At 34.7% G+C, this 18,840-nt stretch overlaps 2 protein-coding genes and 1 long non-coding RNA gene across 3 annotated transcripts in view; 1 reads left to right on the top strand and 2 right to left on the bottom strand.

The window, feature by feature from the left end:
* Positions 1-18,840, bottom strand: part of LOC114339368 (juvenile hormone esterase) — a 61,685-nt gene that overhangs the window by 23,179 nt on the left and 19,666 nt on the right. The window contains exons 3-5 of the mRNA XM_050651451.1: positions 11,289-11,628; positions 7,524-7,723; positions 6,752-6,929 (exon numbers count right to left, since the gene is read on the bottom strand). Of these exons, the coding sequence (XP_050507408.1) occupies positions 6,752-6,929; positions 7,524-7,723; positions 11,289-11,628 (718 nt within the window). The remainder of the gene's footprint in view (positions 1-6,751; positions 6,930-7,523; positions 7,724-11,288; positions 11,629-18,840) is intronic.
* LOC114339375 (uncharacterized) lies at positions 11,682-12,174 on the top strand. The gene is made up of 2 exons (XR_007698236.1): positions 11,682-12,005; positions 12,065-12,174. It is a non-coding gene; the product is annotated as an uncharacterized LOC114339375 (long non-coding RNA).
* On the bottom strand, positions 12,158-14,752 carry LOC114339384 (uncharacterized). Its single transcript, XM_050651454.1, has 2 exons — positions 14,592-14,752; positions 12,158-14,491 (listed from the first exon to the last, which is right to left on the bottom strand). The coding sequence occupies exon 2, from the start codon at positions 13,097-13,099 to the stop codon at positions 12,341-12,343; it is 759 nt and encodes a 252-aa protein (XP_050507411.1). The 5' UTR covers positions 13,100-14,491; positions 14,592-14,752; the 3' UTR covers positions 12,158-12,340.

Genomic DNA, 18,840 nt, shown 5'->3' with positions numbered 1-18,840 from the left:
TACTACTCAAAAAATTTGGTTTCGGCCTGGAGGGGATGTGTCACGAGAAAAATCTTATTTCTCTGGACTAAGAAGCAAATACTTGTATTACGTCATCAAAACTAATGGAAGATGCACGTTTGTGCTCAATAGCTATGATGCTTAAATCAGTGAGCCTTTGTTGCTCCATTGAATTTCTTAGATAGTTTTTTACTATTTTTAATTTGATAAAACTTCTTTCTCCCGAAGCATAGGCGTAACCAGGATGATCCTAAGGGGGGGGTTACATCTACCTGAAAGGGGGGGGGTTACAACTACTGGAAATATCTGAGGGATATGATGTTAAGCGTATAGAGCTGAAAGTACATCCCAATGGGGGGGTTACAACCCCCAAAACCCCCCCCTGGTTACGCCTATGTCCCGAAGCAACTGATACTGGGATAATTAGAAAGATTTGTAGTCCTGTTGTGATATTGGGATAACCCTCATCAAGTTTGTTTCTCAAAATTATGTCAAGAGTTGTTGAAGCATTTGCATCCTTCAAGTTAGGATCTACTGCCAAAACATGGTTCTTGAAACTTTCAATTTCAAATACAAAGTCTTTTTTGTTCATGTCTTTCTTGTAGTCCGGCCTTTACCTTAAGATCAGAGATGTCCATTTCATTAATTCTATATCCATTCAAAAATCCAAACTTTTCATTGACATTTTCCAAAGCTTTGAATCTAGTACTTAACTCTACTACCAATCTGTCAGTAATTTCTAGCATTGAACTTTTGAATAAGTCATCTTGGGAACGGTTGACAACTTCATCCTCACATAGTTCGTCAAACATGGTTCTCTTCTTCCTTTTCTTTTCTCCTTAAATTATTCAGATACGTCGTTTAAACTAGCAAGAAACTTAGCTTCATCAAGGACTTCTTGTGGCAAAAAATCTCTAGAAGATTTAATAAATTGAAGAAGTTCCTGCACGTGTTTTGCAGCCTGATCAACTGTTAAATCGTCGTTTTGAAGAAACTTTTGCACATAATCAATCCTTTCAATTGGGAATACCAGAAACAACAAAATGATATGAATGCAAAGGTTCACGGTCAGTAAAATTGTTTAAAACATTTATGGTACTTACTAATTTAGCATAATGTTGTTTGTCTTACTACTCAAGTTATTTGAAACCGTTTAAATCTGTTTTTTGCCGTCTGCAAAAAAAATTGCTGCCCCCTCGAATTTGCCGCCGGGGGCACGTGCCTCTTTTGCACCCCCCTAGTTCCGGCCCTGCTCACAGGAGCAGAGAGCATGGTATAAATCCCAAACGATTTCTCAAGACCCTTCCATTGCAAAAATGGACTATCGTGTCTCTTACTTAACCTGGCATTAAAAAAAATAATTCGAGAGTCCCATATTAATACAAATAGTACTATCTTTATACTATCTTTAACACATCAGTACACATTGTCCGATACGCAGATGAAATAGACATCATAGGTAGGTAGGTCCACAGAATCTCTGATTGAAGCATTTCGGTCGTTAAGAGCATCTACACAGGAAATAGGATTATATATAAATGTTCAAAAGACCAAATATATGTGTTGCACTAAGTCAAGCAACCCGACACCTACAAGAATAATAATTGACGACCTAGAACTGCAAGGTGTCGACACCTTCATATACACACATCCAATCTTATATGGAATCACTATGTATTTCAAAGTAATATTTATTTATTTTGAAAAAACTTGTTATTGTTGCCAAGAATAAAGGTTTTTATTGAAAATAAACAAATCGAAAAGACAATCAGTTAGTACAGCTCGGTACGTACGTACTCGGATTGGTTATTTGCTTGATTTGAAAATTGAACGAAAATAAATAAACTAACTTTTGCGTCCAAAAACGAAAATATGCCTCATGTGGGCTTATAGAGCTTACAACGAGGAAAGATTATTGGTCTTGTGGAGAAAGTAATGTTCTTAGGGGGACATAGCTGTAGAGCTAGGCGTAATACAGGGCGCTCTGTCCAAACCTATGCTAGGTAATAGGAACTAGGACAGCTCAAAAATAAAGCAAGAGAAAGTCGCCAAAAGTAATAACGCCTCTCCACGATCGTTTAATTGTCCAATCAGCTGTAAGACATCCAACCATTTCTCACCTGCAGCTCCAAAGGCAGCTTTTGGAAGCTACAGGTGTAACTGTTTCAGTTGAAACGATAAGAAGAAGAGTTCGTACCAAGAAGTATACAGCAGGAGACAGTTATGGGTTCCCGAGTTATCCAGGCAGCACAAGATTGATCACCTAAATTGGTGTCTTCACCACCAAAACTAGAACATTGGGAATTGACAAAATGTGCCATTTTCAAAAAAAGTCAGGATTTGTTTAAAAATCGTGTACTTGGAGGTCGAGGAAGACAAGCAAGAACGAAAACTGTCAGATCTGTTCACAAATATACAAGGGGAAGTGTAATGTTCTGGAGAGGAATTGTGATCCGTAAAAAAACGCCTTTAATTTTCATCCAATCAACTTTAACTGCTCACAGGTATGTTGATAACCTGTAGTCAGGCTCTGGAGAGGTGCAACAGGAGAAAATTTAATTTTATTCCATGATAATGGACCTGTACATAACATTAAAATGACTACAGATATCATTGAAGCAGAAGGTATCCATTGTTTAGAGTGGCCTGCTTGCTCACCCGAGCTTAATCCTATAAAGTATTTGTGAGATATGCTTAAAAGAAAAATTAAAGCTCGCCGCAATAAACCTACCACAACAAAATGTTGATTATTTGATTAGGAGCATGCCCACGCAAACTGAAGCTTGCAAAGGACTAGAGGTGATCACACTGACTACCACAAAATACAAAAAAAAAAATAAATAAAAACAATTTAAACATTCTTCGTTTTACATTGACATTTTTTATGCTATTGACTTTAAAAAAACTACTTTCAATTTGTTTGTTAAATACTTTATTGTTTTATTTAATTGTTATGTATTTGTTATTAAATTGCTTGAAAATAAATATTGTTTGACTTCGTGTGTTCGTTTTTTTAAATTTGCACGAAATAGTTAGAAATATTAGAGGATTCCATATAAGTTTGGGTGTGTGTACTTAGGCTCGCTACTAACTAAAGATAACAATTAGTGTAGGAAACAGAGGTTGAACCTTGCAAAATGGACACAAGTCCGGTTTGATTTTTTTTCTGGCATATCAAGGGGTGATTATTATAAGACTAACTTTTTCTGAAAAAATTTCGCCCCGGAACCCCCCTTTTCACCCCTTTAAAGGGGGTAATTTATGGTTTTTGCAGAACGTAGCCCTTCCTGTACCTTTTACAAAAAATTTCTTTTATAGAAATATGAAGAGGACTATATTTTCTACGATATATTTCCAACAGCATCTCTCTATCATCCACCATTTAGCAAGGGTGGCGCCCCAAAGTTGACAAGTTTTTAAAAAAGATGTTGTTAAAAAATATATATTTTTCCCTAACTGTAACGGATATTAAAAAAAAAAAATGCTACGGAAATTATTCAAAAATAGATGATTGATTTTTTGGTATAGGTTTAATTTAAGGATAATTGCCCTTTTTTTAATTACAGGGTGTTACATTTTAAAAAACCCCTTTTTATACCATCTGAACCGTTTATGTTAGAGTAAAAAGACTTTCAGCGATTACCCATGTACTGGTGTTATTTAGAAATTTGTATAATGCACCCCCATTTTTTCCCCGGAACCACCCAAAAAAAAAGAAGAATTAATAAATAAAGTGATTTTCTTGGAATCCTTCACACACAATGCCCTTCATTAATATGCTTCATATATCATTTTGTGCAAGTTATTATTACCCATGCATGGACACTAAAACCGATTTCCTAGTGCAACCCCTGTAGCCAAAAATAATAAATAAAATGGGGGTTTGAATTTTTTTTTGTTTTTTGCTTTTTGATCCCTATGGGCATATGCTTCATCAATAGTGCTTTTCAAAAATATATATGGTTATTGCAACATCCCTGCGCAAACCACCCCTATCCTTGAAAATATACTGCAGAAACTACCCCTACACCTTATCCAGCATGTTTTTACGATTTTCTCATTACCTATTCATTTTTTTTATACAAAACTTATACAAGGTTAAAGACCACTATTTACTCTAAAAATTAGGTCCTATCCATTTTTTTCGTTTAAGCAACCGTTACGGCACAGTGGCGCCGTAAACCTCATATATGCTTTGACGGGCTCCAGTTTTTGTTTATTTTTTCGTCATCTGTTTGTTTTATTGATAAAGTACTTCTGCAAAATAAAACAACACAGTGTAACCTACAAATCATGACCTATGCACATTTTACATTCTTTGCTCCCCAAAGCTACAGTGGTGGCCCAAAATAAATTTTTTCATATTTTCGCCACCTACACGCATTTTATTGCGTTAATGCTACCTTAATAGCACAATATTCACCCATAATTGGTCGCTAAGCAGTGGCGGATCCAGGGAGGGGTGATGGGGGCGATCACCCCCACCCCTCTCAAACCAAGTGATATTATATTTGAAGATTATAAAAATATTCATTTATTTTTATAGAAATACTTATATTATATTAATATTATTTTTATAAGAATGACTTTTTATGCTTTAGCGACAGTGGTGGATCCAGCATCGTTAAGAGGGGGGTGCCAATTGGTTAAATTTCTATAAAAATAAATGAATATTTTTATAATCTTTGAATATAATATCACTTGGTTTGAGAGGGGGAGGTGATCACCCCATCACCCCTCCCTGGATCCGCCACTGCGTAGCGACCACCTAAGAGTAAATATTGTGCTGTTAAGGTAGCATTAATGCAATAAAATGCATGTAGGTGGCGAAAATATGCAAAAATTTATTTTGGGCCACCACTGTGGCTTTGGGGAGCAAAGAATGTAAAATGTGCATAAGTCATAATTTGTAGGTTACACTGTGTTGTTTTATTTTGCATAAGTACTTTATCAATAAAACGAACAGATGACGAAAAAAAAAACAAAAACTGGAGCCCGCCAAAGCATATATGAGGTTTACGGCGCCACTGTGCCGTAACGGTTGCTTATACGAAAAAATGAATACGACATAATTTTTAGAGTAAATAGTGGTCTTTAACCTTGTATAAGTTTTGTTTAAAAAGAATACATAGGTAATGAGAAAATCGTAAAAACATGCTCGCCAAGGGATAGGGGTAGTTTCTGCAGTATATTTTCAAGGATAGGGGTGGTTTTCGCAGAGATGTTGCAATAACCATATATATTTTTGAAAAGCACTATTGATGAAGCATATGCCCATATGGATCAAAAAGCAAAAAACAAAAAAAAATTTCAACCCCCTATTTTATTTATTTTTTTTTGCTACAGGGGTTGCACTAGGAAATTGCTTTTGATGTCCATGCATGGGTAATAATAACGTGCACAAAATGATATATGAAGCATATTAATAAAGGGCATTGTGTGTGAAGGATTCCAAGAAAATCAATTTATTTATTAATTCTTCTTTTCTTTGGGGTGGTTCCGGGGAAAAAAGGGGTGGTTCCATGGGTAATAATAACGTGCATAAAATGATATATGAAGCATATTAATAAAGGGCATTGTGTGTGAAGGATTCCAAGAAAATCAATTTATTTATTAATTCTTCTTTTCTTTGGGGTGGTTCCGGGGAAAAAATGGGGGTGCATTATACAAATTTGTAAATAGCACCAGTACATGGGTAATCGCTGAAAGTCTTTTTACTCTAGCATAAACGGTTCAGATGGTATAAAAAGAGGTTTTTTAAAATGTAACACCCTGTAATTAAAAAAAGGGCAATTACTCTTAAGTATAACCTATACCAAAAAACAAGTCAATTATTTGTAAATAATTGCCGCAGGATTTCTTCTTCATTTCCGTTACAGTTAGGAAAAAATATATATTTTTTTAAAAACATCTTTTTTAAAAACTTGTCAACTTTAGGGCGCCACCCCCGCTAAACGGTGGATGATAGAGAGATGGTGTCAGAAATAAATCGTAGAAAATATAGTCCTCTTCATATTTCTATAAGAGAAATTTTTTGTAAAAGTTACAGGAAGGGCTACGTTCCGCAAAAACCACAAATTACCCCCTTTAAAGGGGTAAAAAGGGAGGTTCCGGGGCGAAATTTTTTCAGAAAAAGTTAGTCTTATAATAAGCACCTCTTGATATACCAGAAAAAAAATAAAACCGGACTTGTGTCCATTTTGCAAGGTTCAACCTTTGTTTCCTACACTAAATGTCAGTGAAGAAATTAAAACAAGAATAGTGTTCGCCAATAAGTGTTACTATGGCTTAAGAAGACAGATGGCCTCAAAAATACCTAGAAAAATTAAATTGACTAAGTATCTACAAAACACTAATAAGACCAGTGCTAACATATGATTCAGAAACTTAGTTACCAAGACAACTTAAAAAATGATTTAAAATCTATTGAAACTAGAGCATGGAGAAGAGTCGCTAGAGACAGGGGCGAATGGAGGATTGTTCCGAAGAAAGTTTTGGCTCATAAAGAGCTGTAACGCCACTGGTGATGCTGATATATTACTCCACTCAAATGAAGATGTTGCTTTCTCTAGCCTACATTTGATTTCTAGCGTTTTCTAGGGAATGCCCCAAATTCTCATTGACGTTCGTACCAAGGTAGGTGTACGTTTTTACTCTATATATTCGTCGATCATTCTAACTGATTCGTCTAAATTGGTGTTCCTTCTTAGAGGAAGGAAGAGCAAATTAGTATGAAATTAATTAAAATTACCTGTTAATTGATTGAAATATCCTTCCAATGATGTATATCCTGCTAGGATGGGTACATGGTGAAATTTCCCTTGTTTCAGTAGTTCGTGAGAATATTCAGTTATTACAGCATCGTCGTGATTTGGTTCTATAACCGGGGTAAAAACCAAACCTTGCAGAGGATTACGTAAGAGCATGTTCTAAAATAAAATATTTATATAATCACAAATAAAAACCTAAAATTCTTCTACATCTTTCTACAGTCTTCTATAATTTGCAAGGCAAACGGACCGATAATTGATAGACATGGGGGAATCAACAATTGCATTCCATAACCCATCTCTTTATCTAGGTAAAAATCCAAACGAATTGTTGCTTCCTGGTACTTAAAATGCTAGTAGAACTAAGGTACTGATAGACAGTATAATATTTAATTTGTTTTAGACATCACCACCATTCTTTTACGTACGTTTCTTCCTCTAGGTGTCGTCAGAAAGGCTTTGTGGTGCGATCTGAATCAAACTAAATGTAGCTATCTAGTTAGCAAAATAATTCGAGAGTATTTGATAATCAACGCAATAGGTGACATCTATTTAAACATCGAGAAATCTAAAGTAGGTACTGAAGCACTATCCTCATAGATCTCGTCACTAACGACTCATGTAGGAAGAAACGTACTAAACAGATGGTGGTGATATCTGAAACAAATTAATCAAATCTTAAGCTGTCTCTCATTAATTAAATAATAATATGTTACAATCGTATAAGGTAATCCAGAAAAATAATAAACTTGCCTGCTTCATTACAGAAGACGCAGCTTCTTGCAATTCTTTGACATCGATCTTTCTTAATGATTCTAGAATATTCGTAGAAGATGTTCCCGTATTTACTTTTAATTTTTTCGCCACTTCCTTGGTGGAAGCGGGAAGATCTTTTGCCAAAGACCAAGGGCTCAAACTAGATCCAGAGTTGAGAATTGCTTTACTAAAGAGGCCTAATTAAGAAAAAATATGTATAATAAAAACTAAAATGACAATATTTAAATGTTAAATAAGAGCATATATATTAATACCAAGCACCATAAGCAAGCATAATAGGTATAATAATAATAGTAACAAGCAATGGCCTCACGACTGGACAAAATCTACAATACCGATAATAAATAAAAAAGGCAGCTTCCATAAATGCAACAGCTATTGAACCATCTTCATTATCTCAAATGGCAGTAAAATAATGCTACACCTAATCAATAAGAGATTGAAAATTTTTCCTACAAAAGAGAAATAGCCCAAGAGCAAACTGGATTTACTAAAGGTCGAAGTACTCAAGAACAGCTTCTAAACATAGGAGAAATAGTAGAAAATGGAGAAATTTATAGATTATTCTAGAATTCCCTAGAAATAGATTTCCTAGGGAATTTAATATCTCATTATACATTTGTTTTATATATTATAGCAAAGCGTTCGACAGGGTCAAACGGTAACACTTATGGCACATACTAAAAGTGGTAAGCGTACCATAACACTTAATTTCACTTATAACTTGGAGCACACTACTGGAGCAAGTAAAGTTCTTAACACATTTTCAAACGAATTCCATTCAGAACAAGGTATCAGACGTAGATGTATACTGTCGCCATAATTATTTAACATATATGGGGAACACATTATGAGGAGGGCGTTTGAGAGATGATATAAAAGCATCTCAATAAATGGCCGAAAAAAATACAACCTACATTTTACAGATGACACAGCCCTTCTTGCAAATAGCCAAGAAGAGTTAATTGATATCATACGACTGCTTTAAAAGTTGAAAATAAAAGTCGAATATTCGCCGTCAGTTAAACATACCTATACCAGACAAAGATCGTGATAATGGATAGACTACCTAACAACCATCCACACATAATCAGGAAGGACTGGATACTTATATCTGGGATCATTGATCACAAACACTGGGTCACTACAAGAAGAAATAAAACGTAGATGTGATGTAACAAAAGTCGCTGTAGCAAATATGTATTGCCAAAAAATGAAAGGACTCTCACTTTTCATGAACGCTAATTGATCAACTGCTTAATATTCCCAATACTACCATACGAATGTGAATCATGGACCCTAAGACAAGCTGAAAGAAGAAAAGGTAGATGCCACTGAAATGTTCTGTTGGAAAAGAATGATCATACGATGAATTTTGTACAAGTTGGTATAGTTTCATAGCCACTTACATGCCTGATGTAGTCAAAGCAATTGAACAATTTACAGATTTCTGAGAAAAATACAAGACAAGCTCGAAAACATAGAGATCAAAGGCAAAGTAATTATTTTGAGAGATTTCAACGAAGATTCAGTGAAGAGGTACTAATAGGGCTCTTGAAACAGGAGAACATAGGTACTACAAAGGTTTCCTCTTTTGGCTTTTTATATAATACATAAGTATACAGGGTGTTAGTAAATAAATATGAAAAACTTTAAGGGGTAATTCTACATGAAAAAATAATGACAGTTTGCTCTATAAATGTATGTCCGCAAATGCTTCGTTTCCGAGATACGGGGTGTTGAATTTTTTTTTTCAAACTGCGAATTTTTTATTTGCTCTAAGACTTTTTGAATATGGAAATTAAATTTGGTGGGTTTCAAGAGGTAGTTATTGCGCATTTTTTGACAAACAAATAACAATTGTATATTCACCATTAGCGCGCCTACGGGTAATGGTATGGATTTTTTTAAAGAAAAAAATAGTACGCCACTGAGATATTTCAAATTAAAAATTATTTTTCTATTCCACGTTTTATGATAAAGAGCTTTTCTTGTATAATTGATGGATTCGACCGTTGCCCAACAACTCCAGACTTATTTCATTTGACGTAAAAAATCTTTTTCCTAGTGTTCCTCCTACAGAAACTTTTGTTTTAGTTAAAAATCTTTTAGACCATAATAGTACAAATCCGATCATTGCATCTGAAATTTTAAGCTATCTTTTTTAGAATCTATGGAAATTAATAAACTGAAAAATACAGATATAATTCTGAATGACCAACTCGAGACAAACAGCTCCCCACTCCTCAACCTCTTCAGTTAGAGACTTAAAAAGGCAAACGCATTGTAAATTATATCACTTGAGAAAGGCACTCTGCCGAAACAGCTGTAGTCACATAGTTGTAAATAATAAATTTTGTGGAAGTGTAGAAAACAAAAGTTTTCAGTGTTTTATTGTGAGAACCTTTCTTGTCTTTTTTTCATATGGTGCACCGTTTTTGTGCAAAAAAATAAAACATCTTCGCGTGCATTTTTCATTTCCTAATACATTGTCAAGAACTCTCCAATATAATAATGCCAAACTAGAACAATAACAGAAAATATTTCTAAAAAGATTTTAACTATGTGTAAAGCTACAACAAATGTTCAAAATTACCTCCTTTAAAGGTGACAGAGTAATTTTATATTCACCATTGGCACGCGTACGGGTAATGGCCCGAATTTTTTAAATAAAAAATAGTACGCCACTTAGATATTTCAAATTAAAAATAATTTTTGAATTTTTCGTTAAACTTACGACAAAAAATCGTTTTTATCTTTTTTTCATATGAGGCGCCGTTTTTATGCAAAAAAAAATAAAATATCTTAACGTTTACACAGTATTTGAAATAAGTTTCTATGCGTATGGAATCTACCTCGAATAATTTGTAAGCGTTAAGATCTTTTATTTTTTTGTATAAAAACGGCGCGGCATATGAAAAAAAAGACAATGATTTTTTTGTCGTAAATTGAACGAGGAATTCAATAATGATTTTTAATTTGACGTTTCTCAGTGACGTACTATTATTTTTCTTTAATAAATTCAGAGCATTACCTGTACGGGCGCCAATGATAAATATAAAATTATTCTGTCACCTTTAAAGAAGGTAATTTTGAACATTTGTTGTAGCTTTGCACCTAATTAAAATCTTTTTAGTAATATTTTCTGTTATTGTTCTACTTTGGAATTATTATATTGGAGAGTTCTTGATAATGTATTAAGAAATGAAAAATACGCTCGAAGATATGTATTTTATTTTTTCGCATAAAAATGGTGCACAATAGGAAAAAAATACAAGAAAGGTTCTTGTTCATAAATTAAACGTGGAATAAAAAATAATTTTTATTTTGAAATATCTCAGTGGGGTACCATTTTTTGCTTTAAAAAAATTCAGACCATTACCCGTAGGCGCGCTAATGATGAATATAAAATTGTTAGTTGTTTGCCAAAAAAATGCGCAATAGCAAGTGTAATTTTTATATCTCAAATGTAAATTCTAGAGCAATAAAAAATTGGCAGTTTGAAATAAAAATTTCAACACCCTGTATCTCGGAAAAAAGCATTTGCGGACATACGTTTATAGAGCAAACTGTCATTATTTTTTCTTGTATAAGAAATAGAAGAATAAAACTTATATTGGAGAAAGACGTGAAATATGAACATTTGAATTATTAATATAAAGATTTAATAATAATTATTATTAACTTCATTAATAAAGTAAAGTAAAATAATATATTATAATATAATATACCTACACCTACCTCTTGTTTGTTTTGCCTGTAGTAAATAAGCCACAGAAGCGGCTCCAGCGCTTTGACCCCAAATGGTGATTTTATTGGGATCTCCTCCAAAGTTCCTAATATTTTCCTTAATCCACTTAAGCCCTAATATCTGGTCCTTAATTCCATTATTTCCTGGAGCTACAGTATCTCCAAGCGACATGAAACCCAAATATCCAAGTCTATATTGAACAGCTGCGACGATTACATCTTCATGAAGAAGGAAATCAGGTCGGTGATCGTCAAAGTCTGCAGAGCCTTCAAAGAAAGCCCCTCCATAAATCCATACTACTACTGGGAGTTTGTGCAATTTGCTTGGTCTCTGATATAAAAATAAAATAGTATATTATGCATCGACCATTTAATGTGTAATGATATGCCGATATGCTGAACACGCCTCGACACTGGGAACCGAGCGATTCTCTCAATTCGCGCAGATTCCCCCACCGAGTTCCACCTCTCCGAGACAACACCGGCACACGGATATTTAAGAAGGTCGCAAGCAGAAATCAGTCAGTCCTGAACGACCGTTCTGGGCTCCATAACCAGCCAAGCAAAGTGAGCGAGGCAGACCGACCTGAGTCGCGACGGGCACCGTATTGACGTGATTCGCAAACTTAGGCAGGCCAACTCGAGACGCAAGGTGTACCGAAGTGAGGTAATTTGCGACTCGTAATTCAACGGAGGCAAGCGTAGTGAGTGAGTCCCCGATAAATATATATTTGAATATCGCTGTTAATTTTGTTCTTCTGTTACAGACGCCCATCCGGAGGAGGAATTCGCTGGGACGAAATAGAAAATTGAATTATTATATTGACTTATTTTGTACATAATTTAGAATTATGTAATATATTTGCTTTGTTTTCAACCTGTGTTTTACTGAGTCTGTCGTCCTAAAACAACTACCCGTTACAAATTTTGGCGCCCGAGCAGGGCGCGGGTAGTTCTGAATTAAAAATGACCTTTTCCGGGTACGCTAAATGCTGTCACTGGGCGGCTTGCTTCTTCCAGGGGTATTTGAAAATATCCCTGCTTCAAGTCGAGGGTTGAGATGAAATTTGCTTCCTTAAGTCTATCCAAAATTTCTGATATCCGAGGAACGGATACGCGTCCTTTTCTGATAGTTCGTTGACTTTTCTAAAGTCAATGCAAAATCTGTACGAGTTATCTTTTTTTCTAACTAGTACAATCGGTGAACTCCAACCACTTGCGGAGGGTTCGATAGTTCCTTCTTTCAACATTTTATCCACCTCTTGGTTGATGATCTGCAACATTGCGGGATTGTGCCGCCTATACGGCTGTTTGACGGGATCGCACCTTTTCTTCAATTTTATTTCGTGCTTTATTAAGTTGGTGGGACCTGTTAACTTGTCGAATTCCCTAAGTTCTTTTCTTAGGAACCTTTCTAGCTCTGTATTTTGAGTGGAGTCTTTTAAAGTGTTACATGTTTCCTCTTGATGTTGTTCGTACTGTTTGGATGTATCCCTATCGAACTTAAGTTCCATCGAATGTTCCCTGAAGAATTCCACTCCTAGTATTGCATCTTCCGTTAATCCTGGCATTATTATAAATGTTTGTCTTGTTTGTAAATTATCGATCTCGCAGTCAATTCTTAACTTCTGGTTAAGCTCCATTGAAGATCCGTTTGCTAGTCTAGCTCTTCCGTTATAGCTATGTAGGGAGTGTTTGAATATCTGCGCTATTCTATCTCCGGCGTAATTTTTGGTGGTCCCTGTGTCAATTAATGCTTTGTAGGAACTTTGTCCGATTTTCAGTGATGCGAACAGTCGCATGTCGTTGCTTGCTTGTTGTGTAACGGCTAGAACGAGCGGAGTCGAATCTTGCTCCTCAGACTGGGACGACTCCTTGTTTCTCCAGTCTGTTATTCGTTTCCCTGACGTCTGGAACAGCAGTCATTGCTGTAGACCCCTTCTTTGCCGCATCGCGAACAAAACTTTTTCCATGGATTTTTACAATTCCTCCGGAAGTGACTTGGCATCTTGCACCGGAAGCATGTCCTTTTGGCATCGTATTCTGTAGGGTCTGTACGTCTCCAATTTCCGTGAAAATTTTGATTTTCTCGGGTCCTTTCGTCTTCCAAAGTTTCGTATTCTTGGGCCAATTCTTGCAATCCCGATAAGTTTTCGAAATCCCGGCGGCGAGCATAAAGCTTATATTCTGGCAGCATATTTTTATATATCCTGTCGAGTTTTTGGTTACTTGAAAAAGATCCCTTTTGTCTGATTATTGTTTGAATATCCGTGATGTATCTATCCACTGGTTCGTTTTTCCTTTGCTTCCTGTTTCTGATCTGCTCTTCTAGCTGTAGTAAATATTCTCTGAATCCCAATTTCTGTTGTTGTTTCGGTACCATAACAATGCGTGGTCTCCTAACAATTCTGGTAATGATTTTAGCAGATCTTGCGTATCGACCTCGTAGGCTAGGCTTAATTCGTCTATCCTCTCTATAAAGTCTACTGCATCCGAATGTTTCTTGTCGAAGTGTGTGTTCCACCTCCGTACTTGATTTAGCAAATCTGATTGCCTCATTTGTTTTGTCATTGTTAAGTCTTGTAATTGGTTTCTGATTAATGAAATTTCTTGGGTCAGTGTGTCTGGTTCGGCTTCCTTGGAAGTATTGATTTTTGGGATCGTTCCTCTCGCTTCCCCGTGATCCTTATAGAAGGTTCTGAGTCTTAACCTTAACTCGTCAACGGTTCCTTTGGAATCCAATCCGCACCTTTCGGCGTCGCGCTGTAATTCCTCTTTGGAAAGACGATTTATCCATGACGTACCCATCGTGGCACCTGATACTGAGTCTGTGTCTTTATCTGTCGGCATTTTTGGTATTATCCGGGCGTCGAGTAACGACGTTTACTTGTATTGTATTTGTAACGGGTAGTTTTTTTAGGACGACAGACTCATTAAATCACAGGTTGAAAACAAAGCAAATCTATTAATTCTAAATTATGTACAAAATAAGTCAATATACCTAATAATTCGTGTACCTAATAATTTTGTATTGTATTTGTAACGGGTAGTTTTTTTAGGACGACAGACTCATTAAATCACAGGTTGAAAACAAAGCAAATCTATTAATTCTAAATTATGTACAAAATAAGTCAATATACCTAATAATTCAATTTTCTATTTCGTCCCAGCGAATTCCTCCTCCGGATGGGCGTCTGTAACAGAAGAACAAAATTAACAGCGATATTCAAATATATATTTATCGGGGACTCGCTCACTACGCTTGCCTCCGTTGAATTACGAGTAGCAAATTACCTCACTTCGGTACACCTTGCGTCTCGAGTTGGCCTGCCTAAGTTTGCGAATCACGTCAATACGGTGCCCGTCGCGACTCAGGTCGGCCTGCCTCGCTTACTTCGCTTGGCTGGTTATGGAGCCCAGAACGGTCGTTCAGGACTGACTGATTTCTGCTTGCGACCTTCTTAAATATCCGTGTGCCGGTGTTGTCTCGGAGAGGTGGAACTCGGTGGGGGCATCTGCGCGAATTGAGAGAATCGCTCGGTTCACAGTGTCGAGGCGTGTTCAGCATATCGGCATATCATTACAAATGATGGTCATTATGAGGCGAGTATGACGGATACGACACGAGCCGCGAAGCGGCGTATAGAATACGAGCACAGTATAATGTTAACGAATCGGTAGATTCACTCTAGATTTTCATACTTACTTACTTACTTAAGCCTTCCTCTTGTACCTTACAGTGTCGAGGTAGAAGATCTTCATTTAACTTTTTATTATTATTTTAACCTTTCATTAAACCCTCATGCAAAAATCAGGATGCTATTTGTCACCAATATAATTTTATTAGTTTAATTATTATCAGTTATTAATTACCAACATAATAAAAAAGTTTAATAAATTTGTCAAAAATGAATAACCATTTTCAATTTCGTTGCAAAACGAAAATACAGCCTCATCATATTCTAGTCCAATCAGAGTCCAATCTAGTCTTACCTAATAGGTTTCGAAACCGGTAGAGGTGCTTGCTGCACTCTCTGATTGGACTAGAATATGATGCGTCTGTATTTTCGTTTTGCAACGAAATTGAAGCTATTTTTTTTATTTACATGTTTACTCTGATTGGAGTACGAAGGGAACCATTCTCGTTGGAACGTTACCGCGCTGAGAAGATGGAACGTGAATTTTAAATTGTAAAATTCCCTCATCTTCCTTAGTCTCAGCATCCGTTATGGCTTGCAAATTGGAGAAGCCTCGGAGGTGTAACCAGAGAAGGTTCCCATTGTTTTCAGTCTGGTGGGATGTAGAATAACATTATGTTGTTTTATATGCAATTGGATTGAAAACTTAGTCTTTAGTTTTTTTATTAATTTAATTGGAACGTACACACGTTAGGGGGGGGGGGTTACGGGAACAAAACCCCCATAAAATTTTTAATGTGGTGCACAAATTTCACTTTAATTTTTTTTAAGATGTTCCTGCCATATGAATACATGTCCATTTTCAATAAAAAAATCTCTAATAACAGTATGTCCTAAAAGTTTTGACACAAAATATTTATTTAATTATTTTGTTAATAAAGAAATTTTAACATTAAATATTTATCATAAACTAGAACTTAATGCTTAATCAAACTTGACGCGGTGTGCAAGTACTTGGAAGGGATACGTGAAACGATTGTGCGCGAATAGCGGAGAAATATTGCAACTTTCTTAAATAATTCATATTGTCAATTGAAATTGTCAAATTGACGTACATTTCATATCTACTGTCATTGAAGGAGAAAAATTATATGTTGTTCCACAATATTTATATGATATGCCATTATTATATAAAGGTAAATTTAATTAATTGTATTTTGCTTGCAGTACTGCATTTTAATAACTAATTTTATTTACTATATACAATTGTTTACGTTTTCATCACATAACCTGAATCTTATTTTTTCTTCTTATTATTTTTTTGGGCTATGGCCTTGACAATTATCCAGCAGCTAGGACTAACGTAATTGGTCAATACAATTAAAAGTGCGAATAAAAGTGCAGAGCGTAGAAATAGGTGTCGCTTTGCGCAACTTGCACGGCTATCAAATTTAGTCCAGAGAAATAAGGTTTTTGTCGGGACACTTGAGCAGCCAGGTTGCAAATGGGTACTATATAGGGTGAGGCAGATAACTGGCCTATTAGAAATATTTAGAGAACTAAAGGCAACAGAATCATGAAAATTGGAATGAAGGGGTTTTGAAGGGTGATCTATTTAATGAAAATATTTTCATCAAATATTTTCATATATTCCGGTTATACCGGAAGTTGCTTAAAACTTCGTTTTTTAAAATGGGACACCCTATATATTTTGACATTTTTGGATTCTCCTCGATATCTTCTTTCTTAAAATATGCAGTTTTGTAATTTTATACAGGGTAGTTTAAAAGCTAATTAGGTTTTTTTTATTAATTTCGTAGCAACTTTCACACCCTGTAGGATTGTAGTAGTTGGATATCAAAAACTCTATTTATGTTAAAATGATTTTTAATATAGTCTACTATTATTAAAAATTATTAATATAGCAAAATGTTAAATTTTAGTATACAGGGTTGGTCGAAACTCGGAATGAGGATTTTTTGAATTTTCTTAAATGGAACATCCTGTATTTTAGTATTGCAATGAAAAGACATTTTATGGTACTTTTTTATTTCTTAAGCATTCCCTATACCTAAATGCTTTAATTTGTGCTTAATTGTTAATCGCGCCAATAATGTTAACTACGTAGGTATTTTGATAACTCAACCATTATTGGCAATTTTAAAGATCAGTCTAGATTAATATGTATTTATTTCCGAAAAATTATTTGTGATTGAATATTTTCACGGCCAACCTAATAAAATTTCACTTATTTTTTGTTGAAATTAATGTTTGGCTTGAATCGCCAATAACTCACAAATTAAAGTAGTTAGGTATAGGGAATGCTTAAGAAATAAAAAAGTAGCATAAAATATCATTTCATTACAATAATAAAACATAGGGTGTTCCATTTAGGAAAACTCAGAAAATACTCTTTCCGAATTTCGACCAACCCTGTATAATACAATTCAACATTTAGCTATACTAACAATTTTTAACAATAGTAGACTATATTAAAAATCATTTGAACATAAATAAAGTTTTTGATGTCAAACTACTACAATTCTACAGGGTGTGAATGTTGCTAGGAAATCAAGAAAAAAAAACGTAATTATCTTTTACACTACCCTGTATAACATTACACAACCTCATATTTTAAGAAAGAAGACATCAACGAGAATCCAAAAATGTAAAAATATACAGGGTGTCCCATTTAAAAAAAACGAAGTTATAAGCCACTTCCGGTATAACCGGAAGTAGCAAATCGATGAAAATATTTTCATTGAAGAGATCACTCCTCAAAACCCCTTCATTCCAATTTCCATGATTCTGTTTCCTTTAGTTCACGAGATATTTCTAATAGGACTTTTATCTACCTCACCCTGTATACATACCTAATACCTAATAAATTATAAATACAAAAATGCCCGTCACAGTTCGGACGAGAATTTTAGATATTAACAAATAAGGGTCAAAAATGGCAGTTTTTTCGTTTAAATCGCTACAGGTAAAAATAGGGGGTTATTAAATATCTTATTTAGAGTATTCATATTTTAGTAGAAAAGCAAATGTGTAAAATGGCAGTTTTTAATTTTTTTTGCTAAGCTAATTGCAAAAAAAAAAAATAAAATTTCGAAAATAAAAAATTTGCTATAACTTTTGCGAAAATGAACTTAAGACTTTGATATTGCACGAAAAGTTGAGTCAACCAGTACATATAATGCCCTAAAAATTTCAAGAATATTCGCCTATTAGTTTAAATTTTATTCTATTTGTTTATACCAAAGAGCTTTTTTTTGCAATGTTATTGTTCAGAAAATAATAATGATACAGCAATTCTGTGGAAATCTCTTGAAAGAAGAATACTTATATTTTCAAAATGTTTAAAAAAATCAATAAAAGGTCATTTTTATCATTCCGAAAACATTTTACTAAAGTAGAGTCATTTTTGCTTTCTAAACAATTTGGAGAGCTTTGTTAATCTTGACTAGAGTATATCTACTTTGGGATTTCAAAAGCTAGTATTTTTACATGAATTAAAAAAAACAAACTTTTTGCGTAGGTTAATTACGGTCAAAGTTAGCCATTTTTATTATTTAATCCACAATTACTTCTGTGTACATAAAATTCTCCTGTAACAGTGCTAGTTACCATACTCCTCCGAAACGGCTTGACCGATTTTTATGAAATTTTACACATATATCCTGCAGGACTGAAAATAGGTTTTAACCTATTTTTCATACCCATAAGTTGTAGGGGGTTGCCCCCCTGAGATTTTTTTTTATTTTTTGAACAACATTGTCTATCTTAATTTTGTATTATGTAGCATTAAAAAATGCATACAAACCTCAATTTTCACTCTTCTTTCCCCAACCACTATTTTTTAATAGCCATCTATATATTTACATCTATAAGATTCTCCTGTC

Source organism: Diabrotica virgifera, chromosome 5, assembly GCF_917563875.1.
Source record: "Diabrotica virgifera virgifera chromosome 5, PGI_DIABVI_V3a".
Lineage (NCBI taxonomy): Eukaryota > Metazoa > Arthropoda > Insecta > Coleoptera > Chrysomelidae > Diabrotica > Diabrotica virgifera.
This window is presented reverse-complemented; position numbering and strand designations above follow the sequence as displayed.

Excerpts from the sequence above, each read along its gene's own strand:
- LOC114339384 (XM_050651454.1), bottom strand. The coding sequence starts at position 13,099 with ATGCGACTGTTCGCATCACTGAAAATCGGACAAAGTTCCTACAAAGCA.